Source organism: Rousettus aegyptiacus, unplaced genomic scaffold, assembly GCF_014176215.1.
Source record: "Rousettus aegyptiacus isolate mRouAeg1 unplaced genomic scaffold, mRouAeg1.p scaffold_m13_p_2, whole genome shotgun sequence".
Taxonomy (NCBI): Eukaryota; Metazoa; Chordata; class Mammalia; order Chiroptera; family Pteropodidae; genus Rousettus; species Rousettus aegyptiacus.
Genome location: NW_023416295.1, coordinates 6,239,190 through 6,256,981, shown reverse-complemented (window position 1 = coordinate 6,256,981; position 17,792 = coordinate 6,239,190). Strand labels below are relative to the sequence as shown.

Sequence of the window (17,792 nt, the reverse complement as noted above, 5' to 3'; positions counted from 1 at the left end):
GTGAATACAGCCTCTCAGTTTTGCTGCAGTTTCAGTGCCCGTAGATTCCTGCTGTAGTCACAGATCACAGTGAGACAAGCTGCCATCTGGGGTGATCCCACAGACCCCTGTGATTCCTCCAAGTGATATTGTAGTTCTCACGGTTAGCAGTGGTCTGCCTGTGACTGATTTCCTTGTAGTGAATACAATGTGCTAGCCAGTTTGTTGCCTGTATGAAATGGGGGGCCCTGGAATGGGGCGGGGCTGGAGTGGTTGCCTATCAATGGGCCACCATAAGCAATCTGTGGATCGGGTGGGGTAGGGAATCAGGGAGACAATGGCCATCAGGCCAAACAGCCTCAGTCTTATCGCAACTTCTATGTCTGCCAGCATATCCCCACAAGAGTCGCAGATCACAGCAAGAGCAGCTGTTGTCTGCAACTGGTTTACAGATCCCCACAATCCTCCCAAACCTGTGTTGGCAGCAGTGATCTGCCTAAAACTGTCTTTGAAATATGCTCACAGCGCATTTGTTGCTTTTGGTTTTATATTCCACATATAAGTGAAATGATATAGTCTTCAATTCTTTCTGTCTGACTTATTTAGCTTAACATGACAATTTCAAGATCCATCCATGTTGTCACAAATGGCAGTATTTCATCTTTTCTTGTATCTGAATCATATTCCATTATATATATGTACCACATCTTCTTTATCCAATCATCTATCTAAGGACACTCTGTTGTTTTCATGTCTTGGCCACCGTGAATAATGTTCTGTACTCCTAATTCTCAATTTAGTAGGTTTTTATTTCCTTTAGAAGGAAGAGAGAAATGATAATCCAAACATCTTTCAAAACTCAAGCTTTCCGTAGTATGAATCATCCCAGAATTTGTAGCTTTTATTCATTTATTTTTGTTTTTTTCACCACCACCTGTTATTTTCCAGAAACTGTGGACCTTGGAAACAACTCTACTTTGGGAATAATCAGGAGGAAAAAAGGTAAGAGTGCATAAGATTTTACCTGCTTTTGATGTTAAAGTAGTTTTTTTAATGCCATCTTTTCAATAATATGAAAGATATCTATATCCTAATCTCTGGAACCTGTAAGGTGTTATCTTCCATGGCAAAATGATTTTACAAATACAGTTGAGGTAGGTACCTTGAAAGGGAGATTATCCTGGATAGTTGCGTGCAATCAATGTAATCAAATGGGCCTTAAACAATGAACAGTTGTTCCCGGCTGTAGAGAGGGAGATGTGGCAATAGATAATACTCAGTGAGTGATGAAATAGTTTTGCTTTAAAGATAGAAGGAAAAAGCGTATGAGTGTCTTATGGAAAGTCAAGGAACTAGATTCTCCTTCATAGCCTCCAAAAAAAATGAAGGCCTACTGAAATCTTCACCTTAGCCCAATGAGACCCTTTTCAGGCTTGTAACCAACATAACTATAAGATAATAAGTTTGCATTGTTTTAAGCCACTAAATTTGTGGTCATTTGTTATGGCAGCAGTAGAAGTAATGCAGATCGTGGTTGTTGGAAGTGGGGTATGACTATCAAACATTTCTATAAACGTGGAAGTGGCTTAGGTATTGGGCAGTAGGCCAAGGGAAATTGGGCGATGGGAAGAATTTTAAGCAGAATAATAGGAAATGTCTGCATGGCCTCAAACAGTTAGAAATGTGGTGCAAAGACTGCTGGTAAGGGCTCAGAAAAAGGTAAAGAACATGGGAGACAAAAATTAAATTGCCTTAGAGAACTCTTAAATCATGCTGAACAGATGTTAGTAGAAATGTAGAGGTTAAAGGTGAGAACTGAGGAAGAACTAAGAAACATGTTTTTGGAAACTAGAGGAAAAGGGATTCTTATTAAATAGTGATAAAAAGCATAGGAAAATTCTAAATATATTTCCAAATATATACACCCATCCCTCAATATATGTGGATTATTCATTCCACGTGTCTTTTATTTTTAGGCAGAAGAAAATCACATAAAAAGAGTTTACCAGTATGGAAAAAAATACTAAAGAAATAGGTCAATATAAGTCATAGAAATATTTATTTCACATATTTTTTTAAAACGCTAATGAAAATTCAGGAAAAAACAAAGTAAATTTTATTCTCTGTCAGTGTCTATAATATAATCTAAAGCAGTCGATCTTCTCGTTTTAATTAGAATAAAGTCATTATCTTCATTGCTTGAAATATTTGTAAGTACTAATTTAGTTTAATTATTTGTGTTTATGTTTTTGGATCATCTTTTCCAACCCCATCTCTTGATAAGCTTTCATAAATTTTTTGATATTTATTGCAACATTAAAAAATCTTTTTTCAATATTTCGACTCATTGGATGTTTGGATCAATATTTAGAATTTCAGTTTCCAGTTTTGAAGCTAACCGAAGACTGTAGTAAATATTTTCTGCAGTGAATGAGACTGGTTCAAGGTCACTGCCATACTCATCAGCAGGATGGGCTTTAGCTATTAAGTGAATTAATTCATTATCAGTTAATTCGTCATCAACCAATAATTCATTAATATCACCTACATTCAAATTGTGAGCGCCTTCTTCTTGAAATTTATTCAATAAATTAGCAATGCCAGTTAATCCCTCTTGAGTTATGGAAACCATGTTTCCTAGTATAACCATTTCTGGGCCACATTGCTTTCCACCAAGCATTTAAAGTTAATGGTTTTATATCACTCAAAGCTAAAGCAATATTCTTGATACAACTTAAAACTGTATATTTATTCTAGGCTCTGTAACTGTGGTTCATTATCTTCAAGTTTATTAAAAATATCATTAAAATTTTATTTAATAATGTTAAAGGTGGAAATAATGCCTTGATCTAAAGGTTGGATCAAAGAAATTGTATTTGACGGCAAATATACAACTTTTATATTTGTGCGTTCTAAATTGTGTGGATACCAGGTGCGTTACCTTAAAGTAAAAGTATTTTAAAAGGAAGATGTTTTTCCTTTATATAATTTTCAGCTTCTACAGTGAAACATTTGTAAAACCAATCCTAAAAATCATCAGTAGTCACTCATGCTTTTTTATTTGCCTTCCAATGAATGGAAGATCATTAATAATTGTGTGTTAGTAAGTATTAGTTCTTTGTACATTGCTGAGTTACGCTATTGTTTTTTAGAAAAGATAACTGCCATAATGGAGAGGTCGTGTGCAGAAGCCTAGTCTCTGACTTCTGCCAACCAGAGGAGTGAACACGTCTCTTTCTGTTTTACAAAGCTGGCTCTGAGGCCAAGCAGCCACAGCAGCCCAGTGGATATCAGCTGTCAGTTTAGGCAGGCCCAGGCCACCAGAGGAGTCTTGGTGAGGATTTGCTTCAGGCCGTGAGGTTGAGATTTGCTTCCCACTGCATATTCTTGCCTCCTTTGTCATAGATTAATTGACCACACAAGCGTGGCTTTATTTCTACCCAAGCAACCTACAGATTCCGTGCAATCCCTATTAAAATACCAATGACATATTTCACAGAACTAGAACAAATAATTTTGAAATTTATATGGAACCATAAAGAATCCCAAATAGCCAAAGCAATCTTGAGAAAGAAAAGCAAAGTTGGAGATGTAATGCTCCCTGATTTCAAAGTGTACTACAAAGCTATAGTAATCAAAACAATATGGTACTGGCACAAAAACACATAGATCAAAGGAACATCATAAAGAGTCCAGAAACTTATATAATTTAAAAAATTTTTTTCTAAGAAAGGTCATATCCTATAGTCTCCCAAGTCTACACAGTGTGAAATATAACTCTCTATGATCGACCTCACACTGCTACACTGGTAGTTAAGAATTTCACCCCATTTTTGTGGATCAAAATTTGAAAAAAAAATACCACTGAACTCTACAGCTTTTGAGAATTATATTCACATCTCTGAATGATTAACTTTATTCTCTCTCTCTCTCTCTCTCTCTCTCTCTCTCTCTCTCTCTCCCTCTCCCTCTCCCTCTCCCTCTCCCTCTCCCCTTCCCTTTTATTTTAGCAGTAGGAAAGAGGAAGAATAAAAAAAAATGGCAGAGAAACGTACATCAAAAAGGTAAGTTGGCAAAGTGAAGTCATCACACTTTTTGAGTTTGTCAAGGTACTGCTTGTCATAACCCTGTGGTCTGCAGTGCCCCTAGAGCCATGTAGTTTTTCAGCTACTATGTAAGGTAGAATATAGGCTGAGACCCCATAACAAAGAAGCCCCAAAATTCAGTGGCTTCAACAAAATAGTTTATTTCTAGTACATGTAATTATCCAGAGCTCAGTGACATGGGGCTAATAGAAAGGCACTGCCTGGGTCAAGAAATTTTTATTAATTTAAAAAGATGTTCCAAAAAAGGCTAAATGAAGAAAGCAGACTGTACGTATATGTGTGTATGTGTGTGCACGTGGTAAAAAAAATGCATAAACATATATATGTATATGTGCAAATGTTTTTATGTATATGTAAATGTCTATTTATACATATTTATCAATCTGTATATATAGGGAGACATATGTATAGATAAATTAAAAAATCAATGGCAATTAATTCATAAAATACATGCAGTAGTTACATATGGTTATTGAAATATAGATGATGTTTATATTTTGATTTGTGTTTTTAAAGATATTTGTGTATAACTTTCTAGATGATGATGTTTCATACAATGCATATTTTCTAAATTTCCAGTTATATATATACATGTATGTATTACTTCTAATCGGATCCCTTAAATTTGAAGGAAGTTACATTTAAATGAGAATTTTGAAGAACACTAATATATACAATAACTGCATATCTGTGACTGTGCTTCTATTTTTCTATTTTGATAGGGAAAAAGAGAGGCAAATCTAGAACCTACTTAATTCATAGTGACCGAACACCAAAAAAGACAGCCCAATTAAGAGGTAATAAAGAAAAGGATTTACTTTCAATAGCTAAACAGCTATTTCCCTGTGCTTTACTCTGCATTTTTAGTAATAAACCCATTTCCTTAATTACTTTATGTATCTTTTCTAACTATTCAGAAATGTATATAATTTGGTCCATTTTTAAAGTGTGTCAGGTGTATCTCACATTGTGTGTTCAGTACTCAACGTTGAACTTTCTTTTGCCGCCAAATATTTGACTCCTCATTACCCTTATCTACCTTCCTCCTCCCTGCTTCCCTCTGGAAAAAAAATTTAACTTTATATGGTGTATTATTGAATTGTACACGTGAAACCTATTTGATTATATTAACCAATGTCACCTCAATAATTTTAATGAAAAAGATTAATATTTGTAATAAAATGGTAATAGTAAATGAAAAAAATAATAAAATATGTCAGGGATAGAAAGAAGATAATTTCTGAAACCAGTAACTTGGCGACAGATCCAAAACAGACTCCAGGCATTCAGGAGCCACTGCAGTAATGTTGTCTCCACTGAACTGATAACTATTAAGCTGGAAATCGTATGTTGTCATATAAAATGTACATATAACCCACAAGTTATATAGCTGACCCTTGCTACCTGGAAAGTCACAGGTTGCACACAACCAGTAGCCCAAAGTGGTGGTCAGAAGTCTGTCTTTCTCTTTTTCGTGTGGGCTTGGGCCAGTCACTTGGCCACTTTTGCCTCAGTTTCTTCATCTGTAAAGCAAGAGAGTGAATTGCACCAACCATCCTTCTCAGTTCATCCCAGTTCTAAAAGGCTACCTGTCGCAAAACTGATATCAGAACCACAGACAGCTCCACTCTTCCCATCCTGATCTAAAGTGCCTGCTGGATGGACAGCATCAGCTAGCTACACATCCTCCTTGAGTTAGTTAATTTGAAGTTCTTTCACCCCTGCACCTGTGAAATCAGGTCTCCAGCTGTTCTCCTCCTCATGCAATTTTAAGATTATTCTAGAGTTTTCTGAGATCTTTGTACAGCTGATGTAATGGAGGAAGCTAATGCGAAGGAGAAAAGAAGCAAAAGAGAGAACACAAATAGCAGGCAGACACCATTTTCACTAGGTTACCCCACCACCCCCCTCTCTCTGCTCATAGTTAGAGCTCCAATAGGGAGATACAAGTACTGTCTCTCACTTTGTCCCCGACTACCTAACTGCAGTGGACTAGCAGGTGGAGAGCTCCCTTCAGAACATGAGAGCAACTGTTTCATTGTCATGTATGAATCGGTGGAGCTGATTACAGTGGGAGTTAAGACAGTTTTATAGAACCCGATTTTTCTGCTAAAGTATTCTGTTTTGTGTGAGATTCGAGGGTAGAGGTAGACACTCTAGTTATGTATCAATAATACCACGTGGGAGAAAGACAGATTCTAGAAATTTGTGGGATAAAGTTTCCTAAGTACCCCTATATCTTTATAGGAGTGACCTCACCATGGGAGGAGAGGTACATGTGCAATTGTAAAATGAGACAGAATAAATAAATCTCTCTTTCAGGGTCAAGAAAGCACAGAGATAAAAGTGTGAATTTTCGTGCTCAAATACTTCCTGTGACCTGTGGTGCAGTGAAGGGGATGTTATATAAAAACAAATTGAAACAAGGTGGGTCTCATGGTCTAATTTAGCAACTCTATGGGAAGAAATCTCAAGAAGAAATGGAATTACCCATGTGAATTACATATCAATCAAGGAATTGGGGCCACATTTTGTCTTGAGAAAAGGAGGAAGGAATCCCGAGTGATAATTTCACACATTAAGAAATCAGACGTAGTAGGCACTCATCACCATATGGAAGTGTCCATGGAAATATCTGAAAAACCAAAGAGAAGTGGATTAGAAATAAAATGGAAGAGGCTCTCAGCCTCCACTTTCATATCCTCTCTTCTGAGTTATCACCAGGCAGGGTGTTTGGTGTAGTGAAAAGATCATGAAATTTATAATCGGAAAACCTGAGTCCCAACCTTGGCTATGCCAAGAGCGACTGATTCACATGACTAAAGAAGGGGCCTTTCCAAGACTGAAATTCCCCATCTAAAAAAGAGAAAATAATTAAAATCTACCTCATGATGTAGCTGGAAGGAATTAATTTACATAATTGATATATAAAATGTAAATTATTTTCCCGAGATATAATTTACCTGTCACACAATTCGCTGCTTAGAGTGCAGGATTTGGTGTTGAGTTTTGTTCACATATCCACAGGATTGTGAATTTACGATCTAATTTTAGAACATTTTTGCCTCTGTGTCTGTTAGTAGTCAGTGCTCATTCCCACTTCACCCCACCCCCATCCCTAAATAACCACTAATCTATTTTCTGCTCTGAAAATTGACCTATTTTAGGTGTTTCACGAAAGTGAAATCATCACATGTGCCTTTTAATGACTGGCTTTGTCGTGTGGAAAGTTTTCACAGTTCCTACATTAGTAGCATGTGTTAGTATCTCATTCTTTTTTTATCGTCATGTGATACATTTCATGGTATAACTATACCGTGTTTTAAATCTATTCATCAGTGTGGGTTATTTCCACTCTTTGGGATTATGAATAATGTTGTTTTGAACATTTGTGTGTAAGTTTTTGTGTGAACACGTTTTCAATAATTTTGGGTATGCACACAGGAGTGAAATTGCTGGTTCATATGGTAATTTTATGTTTAATTTGTTGAGGAAGCGCCAAAATATTTTCCCCAAAGTATTTTATTTGGAATAAAAATTTTCCAAAATATTTTTACAAAGTGGGTGCACCATTTTGTATTCCCACCAGCAATATCTGAGGGTTCCAATTTCTCTCTCTCCTGACAACACTTGTTTTCATTTGACATTTTTAATTATGGCCATCCGAATGGGTGTTAAGTGGCCTCTCACTGTGGTTTTGATTTGCATTTTCCTAATGACTAATAATGTCTAGAATATGATTATCTTTTAAGTATTGCTTAAATTTTACAGTAGATAACATTTCACATTTATTTTTAATATTGGCTGTCCATGAATTCAAGGGTAGAAAACTCTCTGCTCAATATTTCCTTTACACTGGATGAAAAATGCTGCAATAAAAGCCACAGATGTTGCTGTGGTGCCGTTATGAGCAGGAGGCCCTTACCTGAGGTCTCAGTTCACCTTAAAGTTCTGCTTCCACATTGTCCAAGGGCCATTGGAGAGTCTCACCTGTTCTCTATCCCCAGCAAATTGAAATTCTATCATCCTTCAAAATCACCTGCCTTTACTTTGTTGGCAATTTTGGAATACTTTTATAAGATTGATCTTGATGATAATTATCCCTTTTTAGTTGCACAAAGGTCAATGAAATATGCATACAAAGCAGGCAATCCCCATGAAGGGGAGTTTCAGGCTAGGTTTGGGGATTATGAAGTCTGAAAGGGGAGGCTAGACTCTCCTGCTAGTGGCCTTAAGTCCAAATTGGGTGTCTTCTGATCCAGTGTGGTAAGAATCCACCATCTAGGCTCTGAGGACAGAGGGCCCAGAATCAACTTACCCTGGTCTTACAGGATCCACCAAAAAGTGTATAAGGAGAGAGGATGGAAATTGGTTCACCCCCAGGGAATTCGAAATCAAAGGAGGCCATGAAAGATCAAAGTCCTGGAAAATGAGTGTGCACTGCGGTGGGAAGACCCTAAAATGGCTGATACTGGTAGGTATTTCAGTCACGGGGGCAGGAGATGTCACTTTTCCTGCGCTCTAAGATAAGTTCACTATTTGCTCACCAAATATATGTTAAGTTATAGCTGAGGCCCTGAGGACCCCTGACTTCTTCCTCTCACTGGAGAGAGGTGCCCCACACTCATACCTCAGTGCAAGGCAGTACCTCAGTGTGGTAAAGGGCTCCATCAGGATACATGCAGGAGCTTGGAAGAGAGAACGTTCATTCTGACTCAGGTTCTGGCAGACAAGGTTATGCACTGAAAGGAGAAAGACAGTTGAGTCAGGCACGTAGGAAGAAGATGCTCCAGAGAAAGAAAGGCATGAAAATCAGAACTAAGATGAACGTAGCGCCGAGGGTCGAGGTCGACCGTTGGTGTGTGATATGGCAAAATCCATCCATTAGGGTTGCTTGTGGAGAGAATTAATGCCAGGCTAAGAAGTTTAAACTCAAAACTTGGACAACGTAGAACCCATGAGGTGTCCTGAGGTGTGAAATAATGTATCAAAAACAGTACCTCAGACAGTCACGGGGCCTTGGAATGACTTCATTCTCTTTCAGCCCAACGAAGCTATACTCAACCTGCAATGCCCAGCTCAGCTGTCCCTCCTCTCTGAATATGCCCTGACTGGCCTGGCCTGGTCATCCCCTCCCTGGGCCCCCAGATCCCACTGCTAAGGACCTCTCGCACTGTATTGTATTCTCCTTCCATGCATTCTCCTTTTCTCTCCAGACCCCTCTGGGCTTGTCCACCTTTGTGTGCCTGAGTTTGTCCAGAGTGTCTGATCCCCAGGATGTGTGGGATTAGTGTGTGTTGATGAAAAGCCCTGGTGTGAGGATGCACGCTTGAGTGGCAGTGGTGGGAATGGAAAAGAGGTGTGAAGTGTCAGATAGTGAAGGAAAATGCCTTAAGACAGGAAAAAAGCACAGAAGCAAGGAAAAAGGTTCTCAGTTGATTTTCCAGTTACCACTAATGTATTCTCGAAGTACAGGTGAGAGAGATGATTTTTTGTTTAGACAGAATGGCTTTGAGCTGATCATGAGACATCAAGGTAGAAATATTTAAGAGTAGGGTAGAAGTATCAGACTCACAAAACATCAATATAGGCTAACCATATATTTGGACTTTTTATTATTCAGGAAGGATTTCTACCTAATCCTCCAAGAATATATGGCAAGAGAAAAAAGGTAATGATGATATAACTTTCTACCTTTTATCATATAACTGGTTTTTCATGCACTGTACATTATTTTATGGTTTCTCAATCGGGTAATGATAATTAAGCTCTCACCAACTCTTGTTTTGGAGGGGCATGTGCCTTCAGAGTTGCTACTATGAACATTCCATTATATAGAAGGCAAAGTCATCCTTTGATGGTAAATTATTTGAGATGCAGATGATTAAGGAGCCATCATAATAGGCCTCACAGATATGTTTTTTTCTCATAAAAGTTACTATTTTCTAATTGTATTGAAATCTGTGGTCTCTGGGAGTTGTTGGTGATGAGTCAGCTTGATATTCTCATCACAGCTCGTCCCCTGGATGACACTTCCTAATATAGAGAAGAGTGACCGAGGGCCCCCTCAAAATTGGAGAACCAGAGGAGTTTCTCCAACACCATCTGTGGAAATCAGGGCCAGACTCCTGGCGTGGCTTCGCAAAGGCTCACCTTGGGTTTGAAAGCCAGGAAACGGGACTACATTGGGCCAAACAGTGATACTATGGCACTTTTAACTCTCCTCGTAGATATATAGGTCCATGAAATAAAGGATAGACTGTGAATTGAATTTTTCAAGAGACGGCTGTTTAAATAAGTGATAGGTGCACACATCACATTCAATATTGTTACTCAATTTTTCTCTCCTTTCAGCTGAGACTACCAAATTCTCATGACAAAACTTTCATTGACCAATGTGTAAGTACCAACTCCCATCTATAGCCCCAGAATTGCCTAGGCCTTTTCCTTCGGTACACTATCTGTGTCATTGCTGTTTTTCCCTGAAGCATGTTCACACTCAGTTGGAGCGTGTCGTTGTGTGTGATGAGCAGAGAACAGTAGACGTCATCCGTGTCAGGTTGATGGTTCTGGGGTCGGGTATCTCAGGGTGAAAGCATCCTTTCCGTTTGTTCAGTGGAAACTTCCCATTTCCACGTTAGAAACTTCCCATTTCCACCACTGGAGTGTCTAGAGATGAAGCTCGAGGTGGTAATGGGCAGGGCTGGCCTGCAGATTAGGGGCGAGGGGGCACATCTGAGAGGATAGCAGCATATCAAAGTAGGCAGTAGGGAAGGAAAATAAAATCCCTAACATCCTCTCCGAGGTGCAGGGAAAGCCAAGGTGGTTTTATGCTTCAGCCAGAAGGAACAGACCTGGCCAAGCTGGCAAGTTCCAGGTGTGGACCCTGTCATGAGTCCTGCAGAGAAACATACTCAGGGCAAGTGGGTCCTATACAGAGGTCCTGCACCGAATCTCAAGAGAGCCATCAGGGTGCTGCTGAGCTGGTTAGAACTGAAATCATCACCATTAGCAAATTAGCAAATCATGGTTTTTGTTGTTGTTGTTGTTGTTGTTGTTGTTGTTGTTGTTGTTGTTGTAACTGATACCATATGGCTTCCTGCTGTAAGGTCTGTCAAAATTATAGATAACTCCACTTTCTACGCTAAATCATACTTCCATTTCTTTGCAACAGGATGGGCATTTTAAGCAGTCACCTTTGCACAACTCCAGGGGCCTGAACTCCATAGTATATCATGCAGTAACACTGATATATGACGTCCAACAGAGGAGGGTAGTCAAACACTTTTGCATACACTTTTCCTTCAAAGCAATCCCCTGGCAAGATGAAGATCTTATCCACAATGATTTTGACCCTCAGCCAGCTGAGGGAGTCTTCAATCATCTAAATGGCCTGGGGTTCATTGTGGCTTACTTGTGGCTTATTTGAGATGGATGTAGACACAAAGGACCAGGTTGCGCAGCCCACAGCCAAAGGAGGATAGGGTAATTGTTCCAGTAAGAGTATCTTCATATTTTTCCTGGGATAGATATTATAGATCAATTCAACATTGACTTATAATATCCTCCTGCCTTAATAACCAAATTGTGCTCACACTAAGTCTCAAATTAGGCTGTAGACTGAAGACCTATGAAAAGTGCCACAGCCTAGATCCCCCCATAGAGGAATTTTTTGGCATTTATGTTAGTTTATATTACTTTTAGGTGTACGATGTAATAATTAGACATTTCTGTAATTTACAGTGTGATCTTGTCTATTAATCTGGTCCCTGCCTGGCACTATACACAGTTATAATATTATTGACTACATTCCTTATGTTGTATTTTACATCCCTGAGACTATTACGTAACTACAAATTTGTACTCCTTAATTCCGTCACCTTTTTCACCCAGTCCCCAAATCCCCCTCCTAGTTGGCAACCATCAGTTTGTTCTCTGTATCTGAGTTTTTTTCGGTTTTGTTTGTCCTTTTATTTTGTTCTTTAGATTCCACATATAAGTGAGCTCATATGGTATTTATCTTTATCTTATTTCACTTAGTATAATACCCTCCCTGTTTATCCATGTTGTTGCAAATGATAAGATTTCATTTTTTTTTTATTCTACAGTAATATTCCACCTCCTTATCCATTTGTTATTGATGGGCACTTAGGTTGTTTTCACATCTTGCCTATTGTAAATAACACTGCACCAAACATAGTGGTGCATATATCTTTTCCAAGTAGTGGTTAATATTTCTTCAGATGAATACCTAGAAATGGAATCGATGAGCCATAAGGTAGTTCTATTTTTAATTTTTGAGGAAACTTCACACTATTTTCCTTTGTGGCTGCACCAATCTGTGATTCCACCAAGAAGGTACAAGGGTTTCCTTTTCTTCACATCCTCACCCTATCTGTTGTTTTTTGATTTATTGATGATACCAATTTCGAAAGGTGTGAGGTAATATTTCACTGTGGTTTTAATTTGCATTTCTCTGATAATTAGTGACTTTGAGCATCTTTTCATAGGTCTGTTGTCCTCTTTGGAGAAAAATCTATTCAGATTCTCTGCCCGTTTTTCAATTGGACTGTTTGTTTTTGGTGTTGATTTGTATTAGTTTCTTATAAATGTTATATATTAACTTCTTGTAGGATGTATTATTGGCGAATATCTTCTGTTCAGTAGGTTACCTTTTCATTTTGTTATTGGTTTCCTTTGCTGTACAAAAACTTTTTAGATTGATGTTGTTCCATTTGTTTACTTTTTCTCTTCTCTTGTTTTCCTTTCCTGAGGAGACATATCAGAGAGTCATGTCAGAGAGTTTACTGCCTATGTTTTCTTGTAGGAGTTTTATGGTTTCAGATCTAATAGTTAAGTTTTTAATCCATTTTGAGTTTATTTTTGTACATGGTATAAGACAGTGGTCATTAATTGATTTGCAGACACTTTTTACACGTATTTGTCTAGTTTTCCCAATACCATTTATTGAATAGGCTGTCTTTACCACTTTGTATATTCTTGCCTCCTTTTTCATAGGTTTGTCGACCATATAGGCATGGGTTTATTTCTGGTCTCTCTATTTTGTTCTATTGACCTATGTATCTGTTTTTATGTCATTACCATGCTGTTTTGATTACTATAGCCTTGTAGTATAGTTTAATATCAAGTACCATCGTGCCTCCAACTTTGTCCTTTTCTCAAGCTTGCTGTGGCTATTTGGGGTATTTTGTGGTTCCATATAAATTTTAGGATTATTCGTTCTAGTTCTGTGAAAAATGCCACTGGTATTTTGATAAAGATTGCATTGAATTTATAGATTGTTTGGGTAGTATGGGTATTTTAACAACGTTAATTCTCCCTATCCATGAGCATGGTGTATGTTTCCATTTATTTGTATCTTCTTCAATTCTCTTTCTTCAATGTTTTATAATTTTCCTAGTACAGGTCTTTTATCACCTTGATTAAATTCATTCCTAGGGTTTTTTTTTTATGCAATTGTAAATGGGATTGTTTTCTTAATTTCTCTTTCTGATAGTTCGTTATTGGTATATAAAAATGCAACCAATTTCTGAATATTAATTTTGTATGCTGCTAGCTTACTGAATTCACTTTTTAGTTCTAATAGTTTTCCATGGAATCTTTGTGGTACTCTACATATAGTATCACGTCATCTGCAAATAATGACAGTTTTACTTCTTCCTTTCCAAGTCAGGTACTTTTATTTCTTTTTCTTGTCTGATTGATATGGCTAGGATTTCTACTACTGTGTTCAATAAATGTGGTAAAAATAGACATCTTTGTCCTGTTCCTGATCTTAAGGAAAATGCTTATAGCTTTTCCTGTTGTGTATGATATTAGCTGTGGGTTTTTCATATATGGCCTTTATTACATTGAGGTATGTTTCCTCTACTCTTATCCTGCTGTAAGTTTTTATCATAAATGGGTGCTGGATTTTGTCAAACACTTTTTCTGCATCTATAATATGATCACGTGATTTTTATGTCATTTTGTTTTTGTGATGTATTGCATTAATTGATTTGCAGATATTAAACCAATCTTGCATCCCAAGAATAAATCTCAGTTGAACATGGTGAATGATCTTTTTAATGTGTTGTTGAATGCAACTTCTTAATATTTTGTTGAGGAATTTTGCATCTATGTTCATCAAGGATATCAGCCTATAATTTAATTTTTTTTTGTAATGTCTTTGTCTGGTTTTAGAATCAGGGTAATGATGACCTCATAAAATGAACTTGGGAGTCTTTTCTACTCTTGAATTTTTTCAGAAAAATAGGTGTTAATTCTTTGAATGCTTGGTAAAATTCACCTGTGAAGCCACTCAGGACTTTTATTTGTGGGAAGTTTTTTGATCACTGATTTGATTTTATTAGTAAGAATCAAGCTGTTCAGATTTTCTGTTTCTTCTTGGTTCAGTCTTGGAAGATTACATGTTTCTAGAAACGTATCCAATTCTTTCAGATTGTCTAATTTCTTGGTGTATAATTGTTCATAGTATTTCCTTATAATCTTTGTACTTCTGTGGTGTAGTACTTCTCTTTCCTTTCTGATTTCATTTAGTTGGGTCCTCTCATTTTCTTGACGAGTCTTGTTAGAGGTTTGTCATTTTGTTTTATTTAAAAAGAACTAGTTTTTTAAAATTGTTTTTTAGACTCTATTTTGTTTATTTCTGCTCCGATCTTAATTAAGGAAATTCTAGTTTAATCATTTTGTGATATGACTTAGACAATAGGATTGTTTTAAAATCCTCATATTATTATGATACACAAAATTACCCATTTTATGATTCAAAGAGGAATACCAGTGCCTGAGCCACAACCAGGCCAACTGATTCAGAATCTCTGGACATTAGTATTTTCCACACTGTTCTTGGATAATTCTAATGTGCAGCTGGGCAAAAAACCTGAAAGATAAATCTGAAAAATATCATATATGTGAGATCATGAAACATTGTTTGTATCTGTTATTCCTTGTTCTTCTGAGAAGAGAAGTCACCACTTTTTGGAGAATGCTGATGGTATCTGTGAGTCTCTGCAGCAAGGAAAAGAAAAACGGCCCCAGGCGTCCATGCTAGAGCCTCTTCCATCCCCAGTGGGGATGTGCTTCAGGATCCCCCAGACACTGAGTGGGAGTTCCTGGCAAGATGTTCCTTGGGGCTTATACTTCCTCATACGTGGCAATTTTTTAAAACAAAAGAAATGATCAGAATCCCAGTTCACTCAACAGAAGTATTTTCATCCAAAAGCCCAGAAAAAGACTCAAAAATCTGTTAATTAATATCTTTCCTCTTTGTCCATCCAATATATTAATCAATAAGGTATAGACAAATGGACTTAACACTATTTCAGGAACTTCTTTTATCTGCGTGGTACTGAAATTTTTCAGATTCTTATGAAATCACCCTCTTGTTCTACTGGTAGTCTTTCTGTGTTAGCATCACTGGGCTTACAGGGAAAATTTTCCTGGTCTGACACACAGACCCCTCCTCCTGAACTTCATTGCAGCCCACGGTTCCTTTTTCTGATATGCTGTCCAGGCTGTCCCTTAATAGCACAGGGAGAAGCATATAAGTGTCCATATAGGTTCACACAAAGGCTTTGAGTTCTAGATTCCCATAGTGCTGGCCTTCAGGTTCTCACAGGTGATATGGACATTGTTTCACCCTCTAGCTGGGAAACTCAGATGTATGTGAGGTCTGCCATGATGGAGGAAAGCTGTTTTGTTGTGACACTTGTACAAGATCCTTTCATGAGGACTGTCACCTGCCACCTGTGGATACTGAGAGGTTTGTGCGATGCAGCCCCTCCCTCCTGATTAAGTACCCCCCCCCTGCCAGGCACGCTCCCCCAGTGGAGTTCCCACTTGCGTCCTGATGTGGAAAGAGTAGGGTCAGTGGTCAGGGCCCCAGCAGTGTGATCTGGAGAGCTGTTTAAAGATGCTGGCCGCAGGTGCGTAGTATTCTCTGTCCTCTGGGTGGCTGGGGCCAGTGACTGGCTCCTTTGCCTGCATACTGCTCCTGTCTTTCCCTAGAAATTTTCTAGCACAGACTCCTGTTCACAGGGGTGGAAATGCCAGTGGTTTATATTCTATGCTTATTCACAAAAGGCAGGAAACCTGGCCTGGTTCCCTCATTTCAGCTCATTCTCAACTGGTTGACGGAAGCTCGAGGCGCCCAGGCATTAAGGCCGTTTCCAACACTCAGGCCTGGTGGGCAGGGTTCCTTGTGTTCCCAGCTGCTGAGATGGGGAAAAGAAAGCCCCACCACTCACTCTGACGCTGCTCTCCCACCCCCGCACCCCCCCTGCTACCCTCAGTGGGAGGGGTGTCATCATCTCAGACCCCACGTGGGGTCCTTGGCACCTCTGAGCAGTGTCCCCTTCATCCCCTGGCTTGCCTGTCAGCAGTTTCTGAAAGGAGAACAGTGGCAGCTGTAGGAACAGTGGCTGTTTCCAGGGGCCCGGCCCTTGCTTACTTCTGTCCAACCTCTCAGGGACCCGTGGAGTTGCATCTTCTGCAGGATGAAGGCGTATTCAGCAAGTCAGAAGTGTCACAGGGAATCTGAGGTCCTGGCGAAGCAGATGGGGCCTGAGGAGCAGTTGGTGAGTCAAATTCGAACCCCGAGCCTTGTCCTTTGCACGCACACGTGAGAAGTCAGTCACAGGGTGAAAGGGCCGGCGACTGCTTTTCCGAGCCATGTCTCGACCACGCTGAAATCTCACCAGAACTTGTTTGCAGAAAAAATAACTCTGCCATAAGTGACTGTTTTCTAGAGCCATACGCGTTTGGGGAAACTTCCCGAAGTCTGGTGTGGTCATGTGTCATGCGTCTGCCTGAGCCTGCACATGGCTCATTCTCTCCAAGTTGCTTTTCATTCACAGCCTTTTTTTTTTTTTTTTTGCAGGCATGTGAATTCCTCCTTCTGAAACTCTATGGCCATTCGGAGAGCTCATTTTTTGCGAAGATTCCGTATTATTATTATGTGAGTAATGATAACACACCGTGATTATAGGCTGCCAGGATGTTTCCTGACCTCGACATGGGCACTTGTGGGATTTGTGATCTGGAATAAGAGGACAAGCTGCCATGATCTTTATCTTGTATTTTAGCTGGATTTTCCAGGAACCCACAGAAGTCAGACAATAAACTGTGCCAGTAATCTCTCATTGATACATTTTTTTTTTTTACCAGTTTAATGACCAAAATGAATCCATGTGGCTGGACAAAATCAAAAAGAGGCTGAATGAGCAGGGTTACCCCCAGGTGGAGGGGTTCGTGCGGGACATGCGCCTCATCTTTCAGAACCACAGGGCATATTATAAGGTAAGTGGCGCTCTCTGCTCCCTTCTTATTGTCTTCGCACTGTGTCAGTCACTCTGTCTGCATTTCCTGGTGGGGGGAATTTTAGTTTCCCTCCTCCTGTGGGAAGCCGATACAATCAAGGGTCCAGGAAGTGTGTGGCTTTTTAAATTCAGGCTTTAAGCTCACTATGGAGAGTGACAGTGAGTCAGGGGGTATCCCTGCCAGCTGAACCCCAGGTCCCTGAGAGCTCATTCTCCTCATAAAAAGTGGCAGAACCCAGGGAGAAGAGCAGAGTGCTCCCTGCTCCTAACCTAAGGGGAAAAGAATCGCGTCCTAAAGTCATATAGTGCTGTTTATCTGTCCCCTAAAATGCTCACTCAAACAGCTCAGGAATCCCAGACTCCAAAT

The 17,792-nt window shown here is 39.0% G+C and overlaps 1 protein-coding gene across 9 annotated transcripts in view; it reads left to right on the top strand.

Annotated features, from left to right (window-relative positions):
- Positions 1–17,792, top strand: part of SP140 (SP140 nuclear body protein) — a 52,774-nt gene that overhangs the window by 30,661 nt on the left and 4,321 nt on the right. For 7 of the 9 annotated variants that reach the window (XM_036236146.1, XM_036236145.1, XM_036236144.1 and 4 more), the window contains 11 exons: positions 928–981; positions 3,990–4,043; positions 4,808–4,882; positions 6,408–6,512; positions 8,417–8,559; positions 9,709–9,756; positions 10,440–10,484; positions 15,755–15,870; positions 16,576–16,684; positions 16,987–17,064; positions 17,274–17,405. In XM_036236146.1, coding sequence (XP_036092039.1) covers positions 928–981; positions 3,990–4,043; positions 4,808–4,882; positions 6,408–6,512; positions 8,417–8,559; positions 9,709–9,756; positions 10,440–10,484; positions 15,755–15,870; positions 16,576–16,684; positions 16,987–17,064; positions 17,274–17,405 — 959 coding nt within the window. The remainder of the gene's footprint in view (positions 1–927; positions 982–3,989; positions 4,044–4,807; positions 4,883–6,407; positions 6,513–8,416; positions 8,560–9,708; positions 9,757–10,439; positions 10,485–15,754; positions 15,871–16,575; positions 16,685–16,986; positions 17,065–17,273; positions 17,406–17,792) is intronic. The other 2 variants (XM_036236142.1, XM_036236139.1) reach the window with 1 other exon arrangement.